This window comes from Nothobranchius furzeri, chromosome 5, assembly GCF_043380555.1.
Source record: "Nothobranchius furzeri strain GRZ-AD chromosome 5, NfurGRZ-RIMD1, whole genome shotgun sequence".
Classification (NCBI taxonomy): domain Eukaryota; kingdom Metazoa; phylum Chordata; class Actinopteri; order Cyprinodontiformes; family Nothobranchiidae; genus Nothobranchius; species Nothobranchius furzeri.
Genome location: NC_091745.1, coordinates 70,708,075 through 70,728,767, shown reverse-complemented (window position 1 = coordinate 70,728,767; position 20,693 = coordinate 70,708,075). Strand labels below are relative to the sequence as shown.

Sequence of the window (20,693 nt, the reverse complement as noted above, 5' to 3'; positions counted from 1 at the left end):
TAGAAAAGGTATGTGACGAAGCTCTTCTGAGGCTGTTCAACTCCGACACTGAAGAAGAGGACTTTAATGGCTTTAGTGCGCAGGAGGAAGATGAGAGCGAATGACTTTTTCTGGTAGGCAAGTGTGTTTTATTTACTAACCAGGCATGTTTTGTGTGCAGTTTTTATTTTCTAATCATCCAGGGCTTATTAATGCTCTGTCAGCGCTGTTCTTTTCTTCTAAATATGCAAATTACCGGTAATAACGTGTCAGTGCTGTTTTTATTTTATAACCATCCAGAAATAAGAATGCTATCAGAGCTGTTTTCTTTTCTAAACTTGCAGGCACGTTCACCCGTGTTTAAAATTTGTTTTGTTGAATTAAAACAACAACGAAAAACCTCCGTGTAGCGTCTTCCTGTTTAAGTCAAAGTCAAAGTCAGTTTAATTGTCACTTCTGCCACATGTACAGGACATACAGAGAAATGAAATTACGTTACTCTCAAACTCTCGCTAGATAGAAAATAAACATTTAGTATAAAAACAGTAACCAAGTTCAGAGAGACTGTGGGGGAAAAGAGAGGAGAGTTGGGAGAGCCGGGAGGGAGTTTAGCTTCCTAACTGCCTGATGGATAAAGCTATCCTTCAGTCTGTTGGTCCTGGCCTTGAGACTCCGCAGTCTCCTCCCTGACGGCAGCAGCTCGAAGAGGCTTTGCATCGGGTGAGTGGGATCAGCCGCAATGTGAAGGGCCTTTTTTGTGAGGCGGGTGCTGTAAATGTCTGGTAGGGAGGGGAGAGAGACCCCAATGATCTTCTCTGCTGCTCTCACTATACGTTGGAGGGTTTTAATGCAGGAAACGTTGCAGGCTCCGAACCACACAGTGATGCCACACGACAGGATGCTCTCGATGGTGCCTCTGTAGAAAGTGTACAGGATGGGGGCTGGTGCTCTTGCTCTTCTTAGTTTGCGGAGGAAGAATTATCTTATGTTATGGCCGTCCATGCGCTGTTTGCCGGAGACCTGCATGTGGCTGCTGCGCCGCGACTTGTATTTGAGTGCGGCGTGTGTAGAAAACCTTTTTTTTGTTGTTGGTGCGGCTTATATTGAGGTGTGCTCTATAGTCCGGAAATTACGGTAGCTAATTTGTTGCATACCAAATAAAGTATGAAAAACAGATTCACCATATTGACTTGAACATAGGACGAGGTTTTCTTCGTTGAAAATAATGTAAGAATACGGTGTCGTTTTATAATCGGGGTCTAACCATTGACAAATGCTGATAGTTGCCTGGGATCGTTACGACTGCAACAGCAGAGGGCGCCAGCTTTTTAGAAATGGGGGGGGGGGTCGTCCTATATTTGGGTCAATACGGTACATTCAGAATATCATAATCTAAATGTGAACTAATCACATGAAGTCAGAGTGACCTGATCATTTTTTACTTTTGTTGTATTTCGTAATATATCCCACGATAATTCATGAGTTAAATCATCCTGTAACATGCATCAGTTTGTCATTTTTGCAAAAATTAAATGTGATTTTCACTTGTTATTGTAGGAAAAACAATCATCCAATATTTTATGGATAATTCATATTTAAAAAAAAACTTAACTCTTACCAAGATTCAGGGTATGTCACGTGTCCAACATGTCCTGAACTTGGGGACATGACTAGCTGCAGCAATCAGCTCTGGATCAGCAAGCATCTGTTGGAAACGCTTTTCAAGTCCTCCTTGAAGAGCATCTATCAAAGGCCCACAGAACTTGGAGGAAGGTCGAAGGTGCTGAAGCTTTTTCTTGTGTTATTGTGGGTACCAGCCATCCCATTTGCACACTGGCCTCTCCCTGAAGAACATCAACCGCCTTTGCAAATAGACTCATTGTCTTCACATATTCTTTCAGAAAGGCTGTCTCAGCAGAAGTCAGCCTGTGAAAAGACAAAAATGCATTTGTTTAGCTTCTCAGTCATCCAGGACATTAGAATCCATAGAGTTTTAAATGAAGGCAGTTTGACCTCTTTTGTTATCTTGAAAAAGTTTAAACTCTCATCCTCTATTGAAAAACAGCCATTCACACCTCCAACTGACTAACCCAAACCCCATTCTGACACGACAGGTCTACCTGTACCCCGTACCCTCAACTCTCCACACCCTCCCTTCGCCTTTTGATCCCCTGCCTGCAAAAAAGATCTGTAAGTCGTCTCTCTCGGCACCAGAAGCCTGCCTCCGAGCTTTTGTTTATTCCCTCTAATTTATGTTCATATACATGCACAAATTGCAATATTTATTAATACATTATATTGCCATATATATTATATTATTACATATACTGCAGCAGGGTTTCTCAACCCCCCCCCCCCCCAAGTCATGCTGAAATCCCTCACTGCCACCAATGACAGAGAAATGGAAAGTTTTTTGATACAAAAATCATAATTAACAGAAATGAATAAATAAATTCAGCCTCGAGTTTGAAACTGTTCAATACAAATATGTCATAAAAAAGTATCATAAAAAATGTTTTTTAGCTATTAGCAATGAGATATTGTAGGAAGCTAATAATCCTCGGTCCAGTAAATTTGATCTTCGGGCAAACATACAGCTAATGCTACCTCTTTTAGAGTGTCTCTCTTTAATTACCTGAAAATGTCTCAGTTCCTTTGAAGCTTTGTGTGGATGCATTTTGGACAAGTGCTCCTTAAGCCAGGAGGGTTTCATTGCTTCGTTTGAAAAAACGTGTTCACAAAGCAGGCACATGGGGAGTTGTGGATTCGTGGGTGAAGGAATACATCCATACCGAAGGTAGTGCACATTGTACTGTCAACACTTCTTTTTATTCTGAGCCATTGTCTGTTATGAATGTCCTGCATCGCTAGCGCCCACCATTAGCATCTCAGCGGCAAAAAACTTTCACCGCCCCCTTATATAGTCTGAACGCCCACTGGGGGGGGGGGGGGGGGGCTACAGCCCCCATTGAGAAACCCTGTACTACAGTCAATAAGCTAGAAAAGTGAAGTGGTATGGCACTTACTTTGGAATTTTTAGTGCACTGCACACAGCTGCAATGTTCTATCACGATCCTGACAAGTCTCTCCACAGACAGGAAAAGAGAATTCCATCTCGTCTCATTTGGCCCCAACAGCTGGAGTTTGCATTTTTCGGCAATCATCCCTGCAGCTGCGGTGGATCTACCACTTTTGTTCCACAGACTCCAGCACTTTGAAAACGCTGAACGAGAGAGTTTCTTGTAGGTAGTGTCGGCATTCGCTTCTGAGACATCAACTGTTGACACCAAGTTCTGGAGGTGGCAGGCACAGCGATGATGCTTTGGCAGTTGGTATTCTAGGCCATCATCTTCATCCAACATGGCTCCAGCTTTCAACAAACTCAAGATCCACATTATCCCCTTCATCCTCGCTGTTCTCTTTTTCTGCTGTTTCATTTGGCCTTGCCCCTTCAAAAGGTTCACCATTCTTTGCATCCAGCTCTCCATAGACTGGAAAAGCGTTAATAAAATTAGAGCCATTATCAGAAGTTGTGCGAACAATCTCATCATGGATTTTATATTCTGTATGTATGTCGTTTAGTGCACCAGCAAGTGCAGAAAATGTGTGCGGCCCTTTGAGCTGTTTGCATGCTAGTGCAGCAGAGCATCTTTCCATGGTTCCAGGCTCTATCCAGTGTGCTGTGAAACTTCGTCTGTGTGCAGTCCAGCAGTCTGCGGTGGTAGCAATGTACTCGACCACATTCATAGCAGCCTTTAGATTTTTCTTCATTTCCAGTGTTACTTTCTCAACTTTGTTCTTTATGGTGCCTCGAGACATTACATGACATCTGGTTGTAGGTGATGCATAAGAGTTTTAAAACCCTCCTGTTTGACAACACTGAGCGGGTGCAGACCTTGCACAACAAAGTTAAGCCGGGCAGACACTGTACAACTTTTTCACTCGTAGCACTCAGCTTCAGCTCAAACTGTACGACTTCCTCGCAGGGCAGATCTCACGAGTCATGCGCTCACACTGTACGACCCGGTTCTCGGATGCGACCTGACTGCTCACACTGTACGTCGGGTAGCAACACGTCGGACCTAAAAATATGCTAAAAATAGCAGTTTTTACTCAACACGTCAGACTTTTTTGTCTTGTTTTGCCTGTTGTCCTACGGGAGTGCTGCAGGAGGACACACAGGGATTTATGGGGGTTGGATGAGGAAAATGAAATAAAGAAAGTAAATCTGTGTTTTGTGATCAGTTTAATTTGACATGAACACGACAAACACGCTTTCTTGACAATCTTTGTCATTGTGTGTAAAAAAATGTTTAGAAATAAAAACGAACAACGTGTGTTATTAGGGAAATAGCGGGCGAGCGGTGTTGATGCATGATTGCGCATGCGCCGTGAGCGGTTCTGGTACTTTTTGGGTCGCAGCCCTGCTTCAACAGTGCGATACCCTCACGAGGAACGAGCAAAATATCAAACACTCCAGAAGTCCGTGCGAGCTCACGACTGCTGATCGGTAGCTGCTCACGTGGTGTTAATCGCCTCTCATAACCCCCTGCACACTACACGACGCTCAGCGCAAAACTCGCCCCGATCTTGTGGATTCTCGCACGAGTGGAAAATCGGCTCAAAAAAGTGAAAAAGTCGCTCAGTGTACGCCCGGCTTTAATGATGGCATCATCCACGCTTTTTTGTGACTCTCTTGGTTTCACACAATTTTAGTTGTTTGTTTGGGCCTCCGTCATCGGTGTTCAATCTCTGCTTCAGAGTGGGCGATGTTAGCTCGTTATACCTTTCCAGGTGTTTTGCGTGCTTCCTCTACACAAAGAGAAGAGCAAAAAAGTTAGGTCCACAAAGTACAAGATGAAGAAAAAATCCCAATGCGCTTCAACTGGTTTTCTAAAGGGGTAATTGACAAATGACTACAATTGCAGAGCTCAGCCCACATGTGTTATATTTAGAGCATGAGACACACACACACACATAAACACATGCAACAACGCACACACACACACACACACACACACACACACACACACACACACACACACCAAACAAACGTGTGTTCAGATCTCTAAGCCTAACGAGACATTTTTCAGTGTGGGGCAGAGGGTCAGCTGTGACCAAACATTTATATTGTGTGATAATTACTCCAACCCCCGCAGATGTTTGCTCACTCTGAAGTTCCTAGCATTACCAAAGTTATAAACTCACTTACAAATCATGCTAAATTAACTCAATTGATATATTGATTTTTTTTTACCTGCATAGATAATGTAATTGTAAAGTAAAATGGCTCTTTCACATTAGGATCGGCTCGGTTGTTTGATCACTACGAGGTTCTCCATTGTTTTAACCGTCTTATTCCACTAGTCTCAACTGATCGAGCTCACGAGTGTTTTTTTTTTGTTCGTTTGCTAATGTTTGGCGCTCATGTGTAGATTTCTCCGTGCCACCTTTATGGTGGAGACCAAGTGCTTGTTCACTTCCGTGTCCCTGAGATGGCTGTGTGATAACAACCTGGCTGTGGGGGTCGAGCAGACTCTTAACGTGAAAGTGCCATTACACAATTTGACATAAAATCATTAAATATACAGGGTAACACAGAAAATTGTAAAACATTTGTTTCCATTGTGGCCCTAAAAGCTCAGCAGTAGCTGAAAAAAATAAAATCACACTTACCTGTATGTGTTTTTTTTCAGATTTGATGGTGAATTCTTAAATGCCAGAAGCTCGTGGTTTTTAGGCTGGCACAAAACACAGCGCACTCGCCACGAATCGTTCTTGGAGCCAACAACGTTAAAGAGTTCTTTTAAATCATTCGGGAACTGCGCTGCTCTGGGCGGCTGCATGTTGGAGTAGCTCTGTTGACGATATGTAAGTTTTGCCTTTTTTTTGGACATTTTTTCTTCTAGTTTCTCAAAAAAAAAACTATATTTTTGGACATTTGACTTTTCTGTTTCTGGTGCTGTGAAGCTTGGGAGGATTTTTACTGCTATTTTTGAACTTTTTTCACTTTTTGAGCATTTGTTATGATGTGTAAACATGGCAACGAGCTGGTTTACAATCGGGAGCAGCTGATAAACATTGAAAAGGCTGAAATAATACCTCAACTGAAGCCACAAATCCCAAACGAGCTAAAACGCAAGAAGCGTGGATGCAGAGCGGGAGCAAAACGGAGACAGAGAAAGAGGAAATTCAAACCATCTCTTCCATCAATCATAATGGGCAATGTGAGATCACTGGCCAAAAAGATGGAGGAACTCCAAGCCCTTTCAAGGACTCAGCTAGAGTTTCGGCACTTTCGGAACCGCTGGAGGACATAATGCAAAGAAGGATTCTCCAGAGAACCAAGAAAATGACGGACAACCCTGAGCATTCTCTTCACAAGACTGTCCGACAACGGAAGAGTGTCTTCAGTCAGAGGCTTCTTCAGTTTCGCTGCAACACTGACCGCTACTGGAGATCCTTCCTGCCAACAGCCATTGTAATATACTCTTTGATGACTTGATTATTATTGTTATTCTGAGCTACTACAGCAATCAATTTCCCTCTGGGATCAATAAAGTATTTTTGAATTTGAAATAAGGCCAAGGATGATGAATGCATCGCTCATCCAAACCTGCAGCATTTCTCAGGCCACTGTCGTCATCCATGTTGTTAGTTAGTGTTGTAAATGCTGTTAAAATGTTCTGTGTAGATGTAATGATGTAGGTGACTGATTATAATAAGTTACATAATTTCATGAATATACAGTTGTGTTGAAATGTCTATTTGAAATGTACATGTGTAAGGTGTAAGAGCTAGTGTCTCGCGAGAATACCCTTAACGAGAGTACACGAGACTTTTTCATGGACTGTGAGGAAGCAGATGTCTCTCATGAAGCGATTTTAAGCTAAAGGTTTACTAAAGGAAAGGGCAACACAAGGACTTAAGGACCTCTTCTCAGGACAAGCAGCCAACGAGGTATTTGTCATTTGAGAAATGTTTTATTCGTGTTTGGACTTAATATGTGTACTGTAAAGTTGCTAATTGGTTTGTATTGTTCACTCGTGATCAGTTCTCATGGCTCATTGGTGTAATGGTGAAGCCAAGGAGCCCAAGTAATAAATGCCCGTTTCAATTCAATTCAATTCAAAAATACTTTATTAATCCCAGAGGGAAATTGAAAGAACCGACCTGTGTCTGTGTTGTCGTGAAGAGAGCTACACGTGTTGTTCTGAGTCTCAAACCGCGCTTCCACTGGACTCCTTCTCGCCACACCGTTGATTTTCCCTCTGTTTTGTTCCGACAGTTACGTATAGACGTCATCAACATACATGTAATACGTGCAGTACGTGAGGTAAATGTCGAAGTAACGAGACCATTTTGAAAATGTAAAGAGTAGAAAGTACAGATATTTGGGCTCAAATGTAGGGAGTAAAAGTAAAAAGTTGTCAGAAAAAAAATACTCAAGTAAAACACAGATACCTAAAAAAACTACTCAAGTACAGTAACGAAGTATTTGTACTTCGTTACTTCCCACCTCTGCCGTACAGAGGAAGTAGCGGCGACGACGGTAGTTTTGACTGCTCCCACAAAAATCTTTCAACATCCGTCTGGCAACATTTTTGTTTCGGTCGCTGCTGCTGACTTCTGCCGGCCGCTACCCGCTGTTCCCGCTTCAACATTTTGAGTCATCCTCCATTTCCTCAATCTCTCTTCTTGTTACAGTTCGTAGCGCAGCATTTCAAAGGAACATGAACATCGGCGATCTACACACATCTTTCTTTTTTTAAAAGCCTAATATATTGACACAGGCAAAATTACGTTGGTAATAGAAATACATTTTGGTACTGGTAAAATTTCGGAATATCACCCACCTCTACATTCAAGCAAGCTACTTTGTGAAAATACACAATTCTAAGGTCCAACCCCCTTTCTTCAGGCCCCTCCCCTTAGCTGTGTCACCAGAATACAGGAACATGTCGTGCTTGTGGGATGCGATGAGTATTTCAAGCAAAAATGCTCCAGAAAAAGATCTTGCACACCACTTTTAATTAAAAAGACATGTCTCAGTGTTCACTTACAGGGCAGCGATCGTTCACGACGGTGGGTTTACAGGACTGCAGCAGCAACTCCGTCCAGAAGTCCATCGTTTCCTGTTTGGGAGATTTCACTTCAGGCAGCTTCGCAAACTGACGGTACAAGATGAACGTCTCCATAATGGACACCAAATACCTACAGGACACACAATGAAATTCACCACATACAGCCATAAACGTATCATCTCTAATTTTCTAGATTCTGGTGAGGAGAATAAATCTGCTGCAGACCTAAATCCTAACTGCAGATGTGTGCACATAACGTGAACCAAAAAAAAAAGGTGTCAAATCTCACCAAACTGGGGCTTTTAGTCTGTAGAGCTTCTCTGAGGCATCGATTACTTTCCTGTGATCGTTGGAAAGGATGTTTGCTCCGAAATAGAAACCTACATCCCAGTAGTCATTCATCTTCTCCAAACTGCCCTTTCTACCAAGCAGCGTGTTTATCGTCACACCTAGACATGAACGTAATCACAAAGAGAAGATCTCATTACTGGATGAACAGATAAGGACGCTGTGCACAGCCATAGAGCCAGAAGGACAAATCCAGATATCCGTATTGAATGGTGGTGCCCAAGCTTCATGCCAACATAATACTGTATGTGTGCACCAACATGGGCTTAGAATAGCTGCCACTTCTTTTAGAAGCAAAATCTCAAACTTTATTGCACAAGAAGGTTTAAAGTTAAAGTTCAAGTCCCATCAGTTGTCACACACACTGATGTGTGTGCAAAATTTGTTCTCCGCATTTGACCCATCCCCTGGGGGAGCGGTGAGCTGCAGACAAGCCACGCACTGGAACCATTTGGTGGTTTAACCCCCCAGTCCAACCTCTAAATGCTGAATGTTGAGCAGGGAGGCATTGGGTCCCATTTTTTCAAAGTATTTGGTATGATCCGACATGGAATTGAACCCTGATCTCCCAGTCTCAGGGCGGACACTCTACCACTAGGCCACTGAGCTGGTTTATAGGAGTTCTGAGCAGAAACACTTCTGAACACTCATCTCTGATGGATAGAAGTCAGTTTCATTTGAGAAAAATCCATGCCAGGTTGTACCCATCCACCATGAACAATTTTTTAAAGCAAAACGAGTACTTGGGAGTACTTTTCTGGCATAGCTTTCTAAATATCCTCATAAATTCTACAATGTTTGAAGAGTATTTGTATACTTACATAACCAACCTGGATTCATATAGAAACATATCTGACCCCTAAACTAGCTGAAACATTCTTGACTAGAAGAACTGTAGTCAAGCTTTTATGATGACTGATAAAAAGTCTCAGACACACTGGAAAGTTTTTCAGTTTGAATGACCTTTATTAAGGTCAAAGGTCAGAAATTCTCCTTCAGGATTTTCTTGTAGAGACTAGAGTAGGGTACTGGTGGGAGTTGGACTCTGCCAAGGCTGCTCTTTGTGACCGATTCCGTTCACTTTTATGGACTGGATTTCTAGGAGCAGCAGTTAGGAGCAGAGTGTGACCCCAGATAAGCGAACAATAATGGATGGATGGGATGGAGGACACTTCATGACCTTCATGACCACCAGGATGTATTTTTTTGCAAACATGAGTCAGAACTTTGTTTCCCTCTTAGAACGTTGCTGCGATGCCATTTTTGCCCCAGTCTCTTTCAACCTGCTGATTCATCACCTCTGAAAATAACTTTAACCAAGCAAGGACAGCAGTGGTTTAGATGTTATTCCGGCATTTTTTCTAAACTCTTGAATTTGTTGAGATAGATGTATGATATGTTAGCCTAGGAATCTAGACCAACAGTAGCAAGAGTAAAAAGAATTTGCTCTACAGATACATCTAGCCAAGCTCTACTGCAGCCTCAGCAGGTCTATCATTGGCTTAGCTAAGTTTAAGTTGGGCCAATCACCAGAGGTGTGACCAAGTTACTGCTTTGCAACTCACAAGTAAGTCACAAGTCTTTCCAGTCAAGTCTCGAGTCAAGTCCAAGTCAAACAAGTCCAAGTCGAGTCCATAGTCAATGAAGTGGAAGTCCAAGTCAAGTCCAAGTCCTTAACTTTGAATTTTCAAGTCATAATCAATCCATCTGTCAAACTTCAATTTAATGACAATGATTATAAATAAATTCCAGAAATAAAGCTTCTTATAGCTTCATTTATTTGCTCAAACAAGCAGAAAGTGCAACTGAAGTTTATTCCAAACAAAGAGCTGCTGCATTCAGCAGTAAATCAAACCCAGAACCAAGAATGACTTATGATTTTTGTCCATGTTGTGCCACTTTTGTGCTAAAATATCAAATATGCTCAAGTCATCATCATGTCCACAGATGCATGTCAATTCAAGTCGCAAGTCAATGGCGTTCAAGTCCGAGTCAAGTCGTAAGTTTTTGTAGATTTTATCAAGTCAAGTCAGAAGTCATTAAAATAATGACTCAAGTCAGCGCCTTGGGCTTCCCGGCAGGGTTGCGGAAGGCGCTTTATAAATAAAGCATTGATTGATTGATTGATTGATTGATTGACTCAAGTCCAAGTTGTGTGACTCGAGTCCACACCTCTGCCAATCACAATGATCTACATTTGTTGGGTGGGCTTAGCACCAAGAAAAACGACAAGATGGCGTTGACTCGGGAGCGGCACTCGTTTGAAACAGCTTTGGCATCACATTTGGATGATTTAGACTTGAGCTGGTCTAAGGCTACCTTCACACTGCAGGCAAAAGAGCATCAAATCCGCTTCTGCACATGCCGCTTTTGTGCCGTGAAGCGTTCACACTGGAGAGTTTGATGTTGCATTTCAATCATAGTGTGAACAGCCACACACACACACACAAAAAATCAGATTTACTCAAAAAATCGGAATTGAGCATTTTTCTTTTTTAGGATTTTGTTTCTTGCACCTATTTTGCGCATCTCAATAGAAGTCTCAAAGTCATGCCCAGCTGCCATCAGGAGGACCATGACGTTGATGCCCGAGTGGAGAGTCGGCTCTGCCTCAAAAGCTTTTCCATACCTAAAAGAAAAAAAAAGAAAAGAAATTTCACTCTTGACAATTTAGGCGTAAATGACCACCTCTGAAATTCAGATTTGAATGTTGTGTGGTAGAACGACCCAAAAAAGCACATTTCATTTGGTTTGTTTACAACACTGCTTGTACCAATAGCAGGACTGCTCTCTGCTGAGTGTGTCGGAGAACTTCGAGCTCATAAACAAATCTTTGAAGATCCGTCCACACAGGCAGTAGAAGTCTGACGCCACTTTCTCTCCTGACTGGACAATCGGAAGAATCTCTTTCAAAGCCTTGTCACGATCTTCGCCGTGATTTCTCCTGATGTGGAACAATGAGATCATTAAGTACATGAAACGTCAACAAACGCCCTTTGTACTTTGCAATCAATGCAAATTAACGGTACAAAGCACACGACCCCATGTTGACCGTACAGTGGACATAGCAGCAGGAGCACCGGTACCTGTTCAAAGCAAATATGTAGTGAAACTTGATATTCTGATGCTTTGCCACCTGACACATCTGCAGCTTATTCAGATTTTCCACCAGTTTGATCATGGCGTCGTAGTCCTGAAAAAGACAACCACATGAACTGAATCACGTAGTTGAGGTCAGATTTATCATACTTTATTGTGAACTACCGTAAATCCTCTAATACAGGCCTGTATTCAATTAATGGCCGGGTCTCATATTTTGGCCGGTGTCGGAGTCGGCGGAGGTGAATAATGGCCGGTTTCTTATTGTGGCCGGGTGAAATGTGGTAACAAGCAAGTACGGGGGTCGGTTGTGTCATCCGTCTCACTTTTGATTTGCCAGTGATTTGCCAGCGAGGGTAACTTTAACCGTGCGGAGACGAAGAGGAGGCGAAAATTTGATATCAAGTTCAAAGAGAACGTGCGCTGCAGAACACTGGGGAGCAGTAGCAGGGGTTGTATGAACTAGTCGACTTCAGTGCCTTTTTATGCCTGTCATCAATTAGTCGCTGTCACATGATAATGACCGGCAAGATGCAGCCCTCGGAAAAGACAGCAGCCTGCTGTCAGCAGGTGACAAGCTCCTGCGCGTCGGGGGGGCAACGCGCTGTGCCAGAGCGTCGGTACTGACACGCGATCGTTCATGTCGGCTCATTTCCTTTAATGTTTTCTGTCTTTTATTTGCACCTGATGCGTTTCGCTGTGGAGCGGGGCGCATCACCTTGTCCTCCGGTGACGCACCGATCACTGATGCGGCCGCCAAGCAGGGAGCACTCCGCTGTTTTTGCGGTCGGTAGATCTTTTAGAACTGCAGTTCAAAGGTAACTCATAAGGTGAATATATATGAACCCAGGTAGCAGTTTTCCTTTAGGATTGAGAGGAGATGCAGGAAGATAATAAACAGAGACAGGACAGAAAAATAGTCAAATAAAAACAAGTTAGTTTTTGTACCTGCTGGTTGCAACAAACAGACACCATTGAAGGTAATCAGAAGTGAGGAACAGAAAATGAAATAATTATTTTAATGTTTAGAGCAGCAGGAACTCCGAGAGGCTGCAGGCGCATCAGTGAGTTTGCGGCCGCTGCGCAGGGGGAGGGGGGAGAGGGCTGAAGCAGGGGGAGGGGGGAGAAAGGCTGAAGCAGGGGGAGGGGGGAGATGGCTGAAGCAGGGGGAGGGGGGAGATGGCTGAAGCAGGGGGAGGGGGGAGAAAGGCTGAAGCAGGGGGAGGGGGGAGATGGCTGAAGCAGGGGGAGGGGGGAGAGGGCTGAAGCAGAAACTACCGTTGTTAAAAGAAATGTGTTTAACTTTGAAAATGTGGGCGCAATTTTAATTGTCAAAAACTCCAGCGAACCATTTGTTCATTTTGCTCAAATAGAAATAGAGGCCTGCCTCAAATTCTGGTCCTCCTTCCAATAAAGGCCTGGAGCTTGATGAGCTCGAGTCAAATACAGGCCCGGGACTGTATTAGAGGATTTACGGTAATTAAAATCAAAGTATCATTGCTAAAATTAATTTGCTCACACGTTACAAAATGATGTAAAAACATAAACACGCACCTGAACGTCCCTGTAGGACAAGAGCAGGTTCATGACTATATCAGGTGTGAGCAGGTCCACGCTATCCAGGCGTTCCTGGATGCGGCCCAGCTCCTCTCTCAGTGCGTCTCCACTGAACCGCTCCCGTGCCAAACGGATCTCATGCCTGACTGTCTCCCGAAAATACTCGCTGTCAGACAAAAGCAGCCGAGTGAAACCTGAACTTTAGACGACGTGGGTTTGAACACGAAAGACACAATGATGATGGCGTCAACGCGAGGCTCACCTGGACTGAACGTGGACACTGCTCAGCAGATGCACCAGTCTCTCCACCAGCGGGGTGAGAATGGGCTCCAGCTGGATGCTGGGCTGCATCAGCTCTTGGATCCCAGACATCATGGTGGCATCACAAGCAAACACTTTGCCGTGAGGTGACACCAAGTAAGGGATGAAGGTGTAACTCCCACATTGCTCCTGGAGGAAAACAACACATGCAGGGCTGTAATGGATCTGTGGCGCGTTTACTGGCCCTAAAGCACCAGAGCATACCTGTGAGGCTGTAAAGCATAGAATAATGTCTGGATTACACCATGGTTCCAATTTTTACAAATATGTTTATGTGAGACGTGTACTGTAATATTCTGTATGGGACATAGATTTTAAATACCCAAATTAAATAAAAATTTGGGTTGTTTTAAAGTTTATTTATTAGGAATTTAAGGTGATGCATTCAATTAACACATATGAAAAATAATAAATGCTTTAAAAACTGTATATTCTAAAATTAATAATTAATAAATAATATTTTATTTAGTATTTCTATTTTCTCTGTTAATTTAACCTTTTACAATAATTTTGAACCAAACAATATATGTTAATTACGCATCTATTTTTACTTCTGTAAAAATTTTGTCTTTCCCTTTTAACCCCACAAGCTCGTTTATTTCCATTTCCTTTTTACATTCCTTTTTACATTCCATGCATGCATTTCTGCTGTGTAAGAAGTGTTTTTCTATGGCGTGTTGTCAGCATTAATTTAAAACCTTTGGTTTTGCTAACGTAGTGCATCTTTCTAACATTTTTCTCACTTAATAACTTGCCAAAATATAAAAATGTGGACAAAACTATTGGTGCCCTTCAGTCAGCGGCACTCCATCCAATAGAAAGTTTTTATGTGGCCATCCGCCACTTGCATTTGAGTACCTCTGGTCTAAAAATCTTTAGCCGGTCACACAGTGCGACGTAATCGGCAGACTCGGGTCCTTGAGCTAATCTGGCACCCTGATCTCATCTGGTACCTACAACGTCTCATCTCATCCTGGAAGGCACTGAACACTTCAGGAATTAAGCTGCTGAAAACTAGCTGGCAAGCCATCCTTTATTAGTGAATTTACTGTCAGGTCCATAAATATTGGGACATCAACACAATGCTAACATTTTTGGCTCTATACACCACCACAATGGATATCAAATGAAACGAACAAGATGTGCTTTAACTGCAGACTGTCAGCTTTTATTTGAGGGTATTTAAATCCAAATCAGGTGAACGGTGTAGGAATTACAACAGTTTGCATTTGTGCCTCCCACTTGTTAAGGGACCAAAAGTAATGGGACAGAATAAGAACCATAAATCAAACTTATACATTTCAATACTTGGCTGCAAATCCTTTGCAGTCAATTACAGCCTGAAGTCTGGAACACATATGGGCCATTCCCATCTGTACCGGGTCGGACCGGGCCGGGTAGCAGGTTGTTTACATATCTGGGTGGCCTGGTATTTTTCCGGGCCAACCAAGGCTCATTCTCAGCCCTCTTCTCGAGGGGGTCTGCTTCAGGCCGACCAGGGCCAACACACCCACTGCTGACAGCAAATTCACACCTTCCATTAGAGCTAGCCTCTGATTGGTGGGTAGAATCAGCCCACATGGGCTTAAGACAAGGATGTGTGGAATCAACCGGGCCAGGCTGGGGCCGACCGGGGCTACCCAGCCCGGGCCGACCCGGTACAGATGGGAATGGCCCAATAGGCATCACCAGATGTTGGATTTCATCCCTGGTGATGCTCTGCCAGGCCTCTACTGCAACAGTCTTCAGTTCCTGCTTGTTCCTGGAGCATTTTCCCTTCAGTTTTGTCTTCAGCAAGTGAAATGCACGCTCAATCGGATTCAGGTCAGGTGATTGACTTGGCCATTTCAAAAGAGTCCACTTCTTTCCCTTCAAAAACTCTTTGGCTGCTTTTACAGTATGCTTTGGGTCATTGTCCATCTGCACTGTGAAGCGCCGTCCAATGAGTCCAAGCAAACTGTTGTGAAGGGTGTTTTCTGAGGCATTTGGCTGAATATGAGCAGATAATATTGCCTGAAACACGTCAGAATTCATCGTGCTGCTTTTGTCAGCAGTCACATCATCAATAAATACAAGAGAACCAGATCCACTGGCAGCCATACATGCCCACGCCATGACACTTCCACCACCATGCTTCACTGATGAGGTGGTATGCTTAGGATCATGAGCAGTTCCTCTCCGTCTCCAGACTCTTCTCTTCCCATCACTCTGGCACAAGTTGATCTTGGTCTCATCTGTCCATAGGATGTTGTTCCAGGACTGTGTGAAGGCTTTTTTAGATGTTGTTTGGCAAACTCTAATCTGGCCTTCCTGTTTTTGGGGCTCACCAATGGTTTACATCTTGTGGTGAACCCTCTGTATTCACACTGGTGGAGTCTTCTCTTGATTGTTGACTTTGACACAGATACGCCTGCCTCCTGGAGAGTGTTCTTGATCTGCGGGGTCAGCGGCCTAAGCAGGGAGGCCCAGACTTCCCTCTCCCCAGGCGCTTGGGCAGTTCCTCCAGGGGAATCCCAAGGTGTTTCCCGGCCAGCTGAGAGACGTAGTCCCTCCAGCATGTCCTGGGTCTTCCTATAGGTCTCCTCCCGGTTGGATGTGCCTGGAAAATCTCAGTCTGGCTAGCATGGCTAGACCCACCTGCGGAGCAAAATCATTTTGCTGCTACAGTCCGTCTAGATTTCCAGGCTAGCTGAAATCCACCTTTATTGGGGTGATTTTGTGCAAAGAACTTAATGAACATGTTTGTACCGACCATATAATAACTTGAAAAGTCAAGTCCCCTTAAATCTCTCAAAATAAATGTAGTGGTGACAGCAGTTATGTGCATTTTGTACTATTTTACATCATTTAGTCAGATCCTTGATGTGCATCTTAAAGTCTGAACTCCACCCAGTCAGTGATCCATCCATCAGATGGCGTTTACCTTGACAGCCTGCAGGTCACTCTCTGGCTTGAACCCATACAGGATGATGTTGTTCGTCATGCTGCTGAAGCCCTCTCTCACTGCCAGGTGGTAGAAGAGGGACGGCTGGCAGAAGGAGTCACTCATCTCCACCACTGCGACATCTGCACACACAGTAAACAATGAGAAGTTCCAGAGAACTCCTAAAGTTGCCTCCAGCCGGCCGGCGTGCCCGCACTTGCCTGCGTTATAGAAACAATCCAGGATGTCTGTGGTTCCTACTGATATCTTATCGAATGAAATGGTCTTTAGAGTCGCGTGCGCGTCCGCGCAGGCTTCCTTTAAACATTTCAGCGACAAGTTCTCCTCCGTCTGCGGCACCGACGCGTCTTCGTTGACGATGTAAGCCACGGTCCGACTGCGTGGAGAGACGAGTTGTTTACCGGAGCCGTTGCAGGCGCTGAGCTCCAGCGCCAGCGCGTCCTGCCAAAAACTTCCAGCGGACACCCGGATGGGATCCCTCCTCTTCGACTGGCGCAGGCTCACGCGCCTACGCTCCGTGGTGTACATTTTATTATTTTTTATTGAATTCTGTGAAGATTCAACACATGAGCCCCATTTAGGAGTTTGGTTAGATAAAGAAGGCACCACGGTAGCTCTGGTCGCTAGGTGCGGCACCGCCTCCGCTCATTCCACACCTCCATAAAACTCCCAACCAGAACTCCCCTCGACCCGCCCTCGTCCCCTCTCCCTCACGCTGACGTCACTTGTTCCAACGCATTATGTAAAAAAAAAAATCCCCAAAGTTGTAAAAAATAGCCTGTTTTAGACTCTTAGAATAACCGAGAGCGATGGAAAACTCCAAATTTGGGGTTGAAAGCACCTTATTTTCCAGAAACAGCCTTAAAAACCGTTTATAATTAAAATAAATAAATAAAAATTAGGCAAAAACTGGGATTATGCGGAAACCCCCAAAATACAAAAATAACTTAAATTTTTCAAAAATTGATAGAAAGTAAGTGTAAATGTTCTATAAAAAAGAAGGGTGGAGTTTTATTATTCTCTTCCTTCTCTAACAAAAAGTTTTATTTCCCCTATTTTACAAGTGGTGTTCTGCATGGATCAGTCCTTGGACTCCTGTTTGTTGCCTTTTATACATTTCATAAAGACTAAAAGATTGTTTGTTTAATGTCTTAAATGTGAAAAAATACTGCAAAGTAAAGTACTTGTGGTTTTTAAACTTTATTTTTTATTCAACTATGAAACTTTTTGGGCCCGACAGCTGTGGGCCCTTAGAATCTTCCTAATCTTTCACCGCTTTACGGCGCCCCTGATTAGATGAAAAAGGGAGGAGGGCATTTTTTTTTCAAGGAGGCGAGCGGCTCAGAGCGCTAAAACGTGTCAAATCAGCAGAGGAGTGGCTGAGCCAGGTGGAGGTGCAGCTGCCTCACCTGGAGACCAGTGTGGTACAGCCACATAGCACTTTGCTGAGAACGTCTCGTTTTTCAGCTTAGCCATCAGCCACAGCTGGTTCTACATAAATGTGGAGCAGAGGTTTTAACCAAAAGATGGAGATATAATTATGGTTTTGGGCTGAAGTATCAAATTTTAAGTAAGACGCACTAAACTGCTAACCTAGTGAACTAGACCAAATTCTTGCTTTGCAAAGTAAATAATACATTTATTTAGTCTGGCTTGCCAGGCTACTAAACTGCCACATTAATGATTACACGTGTGTACAGCCCCATTAGACACTCATCTGTGCAAGTTATCAGCACAAAAAAAAATAGTTAATTTAGGCGTTACTTGCTCTTTAATAACAATCACAGAGATTTTTTTTAATAATCTATATTTTAATTTACAGTAGAAAAATGAACTCTTACTATCAATACACCTGAACTGACAAAATCAAACAGGGAAGTTTTTGTATAAATGATGCAGAAACACATAGCATCAAGTATTTCCCCTCCACTACAAAAAAAAGCAAAAAATAAAAATACAATTATTATATTCTGTGTATTTATGTTCATTAAGTCAATAAGAAATGCTTTCCTAAACATAAGGTTGGTTTTCCAATGATGTACCCTGACATAACACATGAGATCAGCCATGCATTAATCCTGAGAAAGGAGGTCTACTTGGAGACAGGTGTGGCAGGTTTAAGCAAGAGTTCAATATTTACACAATATACATAACAATCCAACCACGTGGTGTGAATTCCCACGCACAAGATACATCGCTCCACTTTCTAACATTCTCATTGGTCTTATCCATCATAAATGAATTTAGGCACAAACACATTGGGAGTAATTTACTCAAGACCCTCGTCTTCTTCTTCTTCCTGCTTTGCATCAACTTCGCTCGTGTCGGAGAATTCGTGCAATAGGACGTATTCGCGGCTGCTAAAGCCAAACTTGAGAACGTCTTTTTCTTTGAGCTCGTAGTAGCGCTGAGACTCGATCCGCTGGTTGTTCAGGTAGGTACCGTTGCCAGAAGCGAGGTCGATGATATAAGGCCTTACCCTGCGGCCAGTGGTGCCGTCTTTTCGAGTGTACTCCACTAACCTGCAGAATAAACAGAATCCTTAGTTGTATATTTTCCCCACAAATCTAATTAATCACACAGTGAAAACATTTACATACAACATACCTGTATTGGAATACTGCATGTTGCTTGGAGCAGGATGGGTGGTCGATGGGGATATCAGCGATCTTTCTTTGCCGCCCCAACAAATAGGCACTCTGTCTGTGAATGTACATGACAGGAAGGGGTTCATCATTCTTGAAAGGGTACAATCGCCACCTGCGCTTTGGAATTCGAGCTTCCTGTGGCTCGTTGTACTTGATCACCACCCCACGGAACGTGTTGGTGTCCTCTGTGAGAGCCCCTGACAATTCAAAGTTGGGCTTCTCTTTATCAGCAGGCGGTGCCCCCGAGTCGCTGCCGTCTCCCTCAGCTTGTCCAAACTCCTGTTCTTGATTTTCTTCACGCCGCCGCCGATTTTCCCTACGCCGCTCATCGTGCTGCCGCCGCTCAGCTTGCTGAGTCACTTGGGAGTTTCGCTCACGATGCCTCTCTCCATCCCGGTCCCCGGACCTGTTATGTTCCCACCTGCTTCGTCTTTCATCTGGCTGCTCGTTCCTCCTCCTCCGCTCATCGCCGCTAGATCTATGCTCATCACGCTCCTAAAACAAAAACACAAAACCTTCATGACTACAAGTTGAGACAAGTCAGTTTCAGTTTAGAATTTTATAATCACCCTCTTTATTCTAGAGTCACTGCTACAATGAGGGCTGTGATTTCTCTTGTTTCTGGGAGATCTGCTGTTTCGTCTAACAGGAGAGGTCTCCCTTCTGCCTGGTGAGCGGTCTCTTGTCCTCACGGGTGACCTGTGTGAGGAGCACAAAAGAGAAAACACTCTTAAGCCACTCGTATCAGTTAGGCAGCATTTACAAACTAAAATAGTAATAAAGTCATCTTTCAGTGTTAGAGATTGTAAGAGATCAGGTGTGGGAATTAAACAAGATTAATCAATACTTTGACTTTGCATTAAATATCCAAAATGTGTGTAGAGGATCTAAGATGTTAGTTTTTGATACCAATTAATAAAGTTTTGATTAGCTAAAACGCATGTTTTAGCTAATTGCCATTGGATTTTAGAATATTACTACACATTATAAGAAATTTAAATAAATGTAGCTATATAAACTATATATTTAGATGCTTTTGATTGTTTCTTGATTTGTACTCATTCGAGTAAGACAGGAGCTTGGTTAATAATCTAACTGACGTACTATAGGCACTTGAAGCTGAACGTGATATAGTTGTAAATACACGTGTTAATAACAATCTACTTACTGTGATATAAAGAAATAACGTAAATTATCTGAACTTTTTTTTTCTAAAAAGCATTTCCTTTGAAGATGTGTCAACTTAAGTCACATTTAAATTCAGTTATTAGAAAATAAAGAACATCAGATCTGAATATTATCACCTTGGTGGTGCTCAAAGGGCGACAAACGCGTGTTTACCTGCTGGTTCTTCTCCTCTGTGGACTGGAGTTGTCTGTGGATCTCGACCTCGAGCGGCGTGATTTCTGCGGCCTACTCGGACTCAATTTCTCCTGTTTTACTTTCACTTCCGGCTCTCGCGTGGGAGAATCTCTTCTCTTGTGTCGCTTCTCTTTGGCCATTTTTGAACAAAATCCGTCAACTTTTTGTGGCTACGCAAGCATAGTTAGCCACAGAAGCAAACAAACGCAAAACCCACCAAACGGTTGCTAAAGTTGCGTTCCGTTTCCGTTTGGCGCGCTGACAATTTCTTCCGACGTGGTATATGTGCTTTCAACTAAACGTTCCGCTATGATGACTTCCGTTCCGTTTAAAGATAACACGGATTAAATC

General features: G+C 43.2%; 2 protein-coding genes across 2 annotated transcripts in view; both read right to left on the bottom strand.

Annotated features, from left to right (window-relative positions):
- si:ch211-1i11.3 (mitogen-activated protein kinase kinase kinase 5) overlaps positions 1–17,005 on the bottom strand; it is a 37,629-nt gene extending 20,624 nt beyond the window's left edge. Inside the window, exons 1-9 of the mRNA XM_015950068.3 lie at positions 16,533–17,005; positions 16,312–16,454; positions 13,330–13,517; positions 13,065–13,233; positions 11,498–11,604; positions 11,185–11,355; positions 10,928–11,040; positions 8,353–8,512; positions 8,043–8,193 (exon numbers count right to left, since the gene is read on the bottom strand). Of these exons, the coding sequence (XP_015805554.1) occupies positions 8,043–8,193; positions 8,353–8,512; positions 10,928–11,040; positions 11,185–11,355; positions 11,498–11,604; positions 13,065–13,233; positions 13,330–13,517; positions 16,312–16,454; positions 16,533–16,860 (1,530 nt within the window). The 5' untranslated portion in view covers positions 16,861–17,005. The remainder of the gene's footprint in view (positions 1–8,042; positions 8,194–8,352; positions 8,513–10,927; positions 11,041–11,184; positions 11,356–11,497; positions 11,605–13,064; positions 13,234–13,329; positions 13,518–16,311; positions 16,455–16,532) is intronic.
- Positions 17,006–18,122: 1,117 nt separating this feature from the next.
- Positions 18,123–20,625, bottom strand: snip1 (Smad nuclear interacting protein). Its single transcript, XM_015950065.3, has 4 exons — positions 20,322–20,625; positions 19,550–19,679; positions 18,940–19,475; positions 18,123–18,854 (listed from the first exon to the last, which is right to left on the bottom strand). Exons 1-4 carry the CDS (start codon positions 20,480–20,482, stop codon positions 18,602–18,604), a joined length of 1,080 nt encoding a protein of 359 aa, XP_015805551.3. The 5' UTR covers positions 20,483–20,625; the 3' UTR covers positions 18,123–18,601.
- Positions 20,626–20,693: the final 68 nt, after the last annotated feature.

Excerpts from the sequence above, each read along its gene's own strand:
- snip1 (XM_015950065.3), bottom strand. The coding sequence starts at position 20,482 with ATGGCCAAAGAGAAGCGACACAAGAGAAGAGATTCTCCCACGCGAGAG. Across the intron at positions 19,680-20,321 it reads CAGAGGAGAAGAACCAGCAG|GTCACCCGTGAGGACAAGAG; the intron begins GTAAACACGCGT and ends CTCCTCACACAG. Across the intron at positions 18,855-18,939 it reads CATGCAGTATTCCAATACAG|GTTAGTGGAGTACACTCGAA; the intron begins GTATGTTGTATG and ends TTTATTCTGCAG.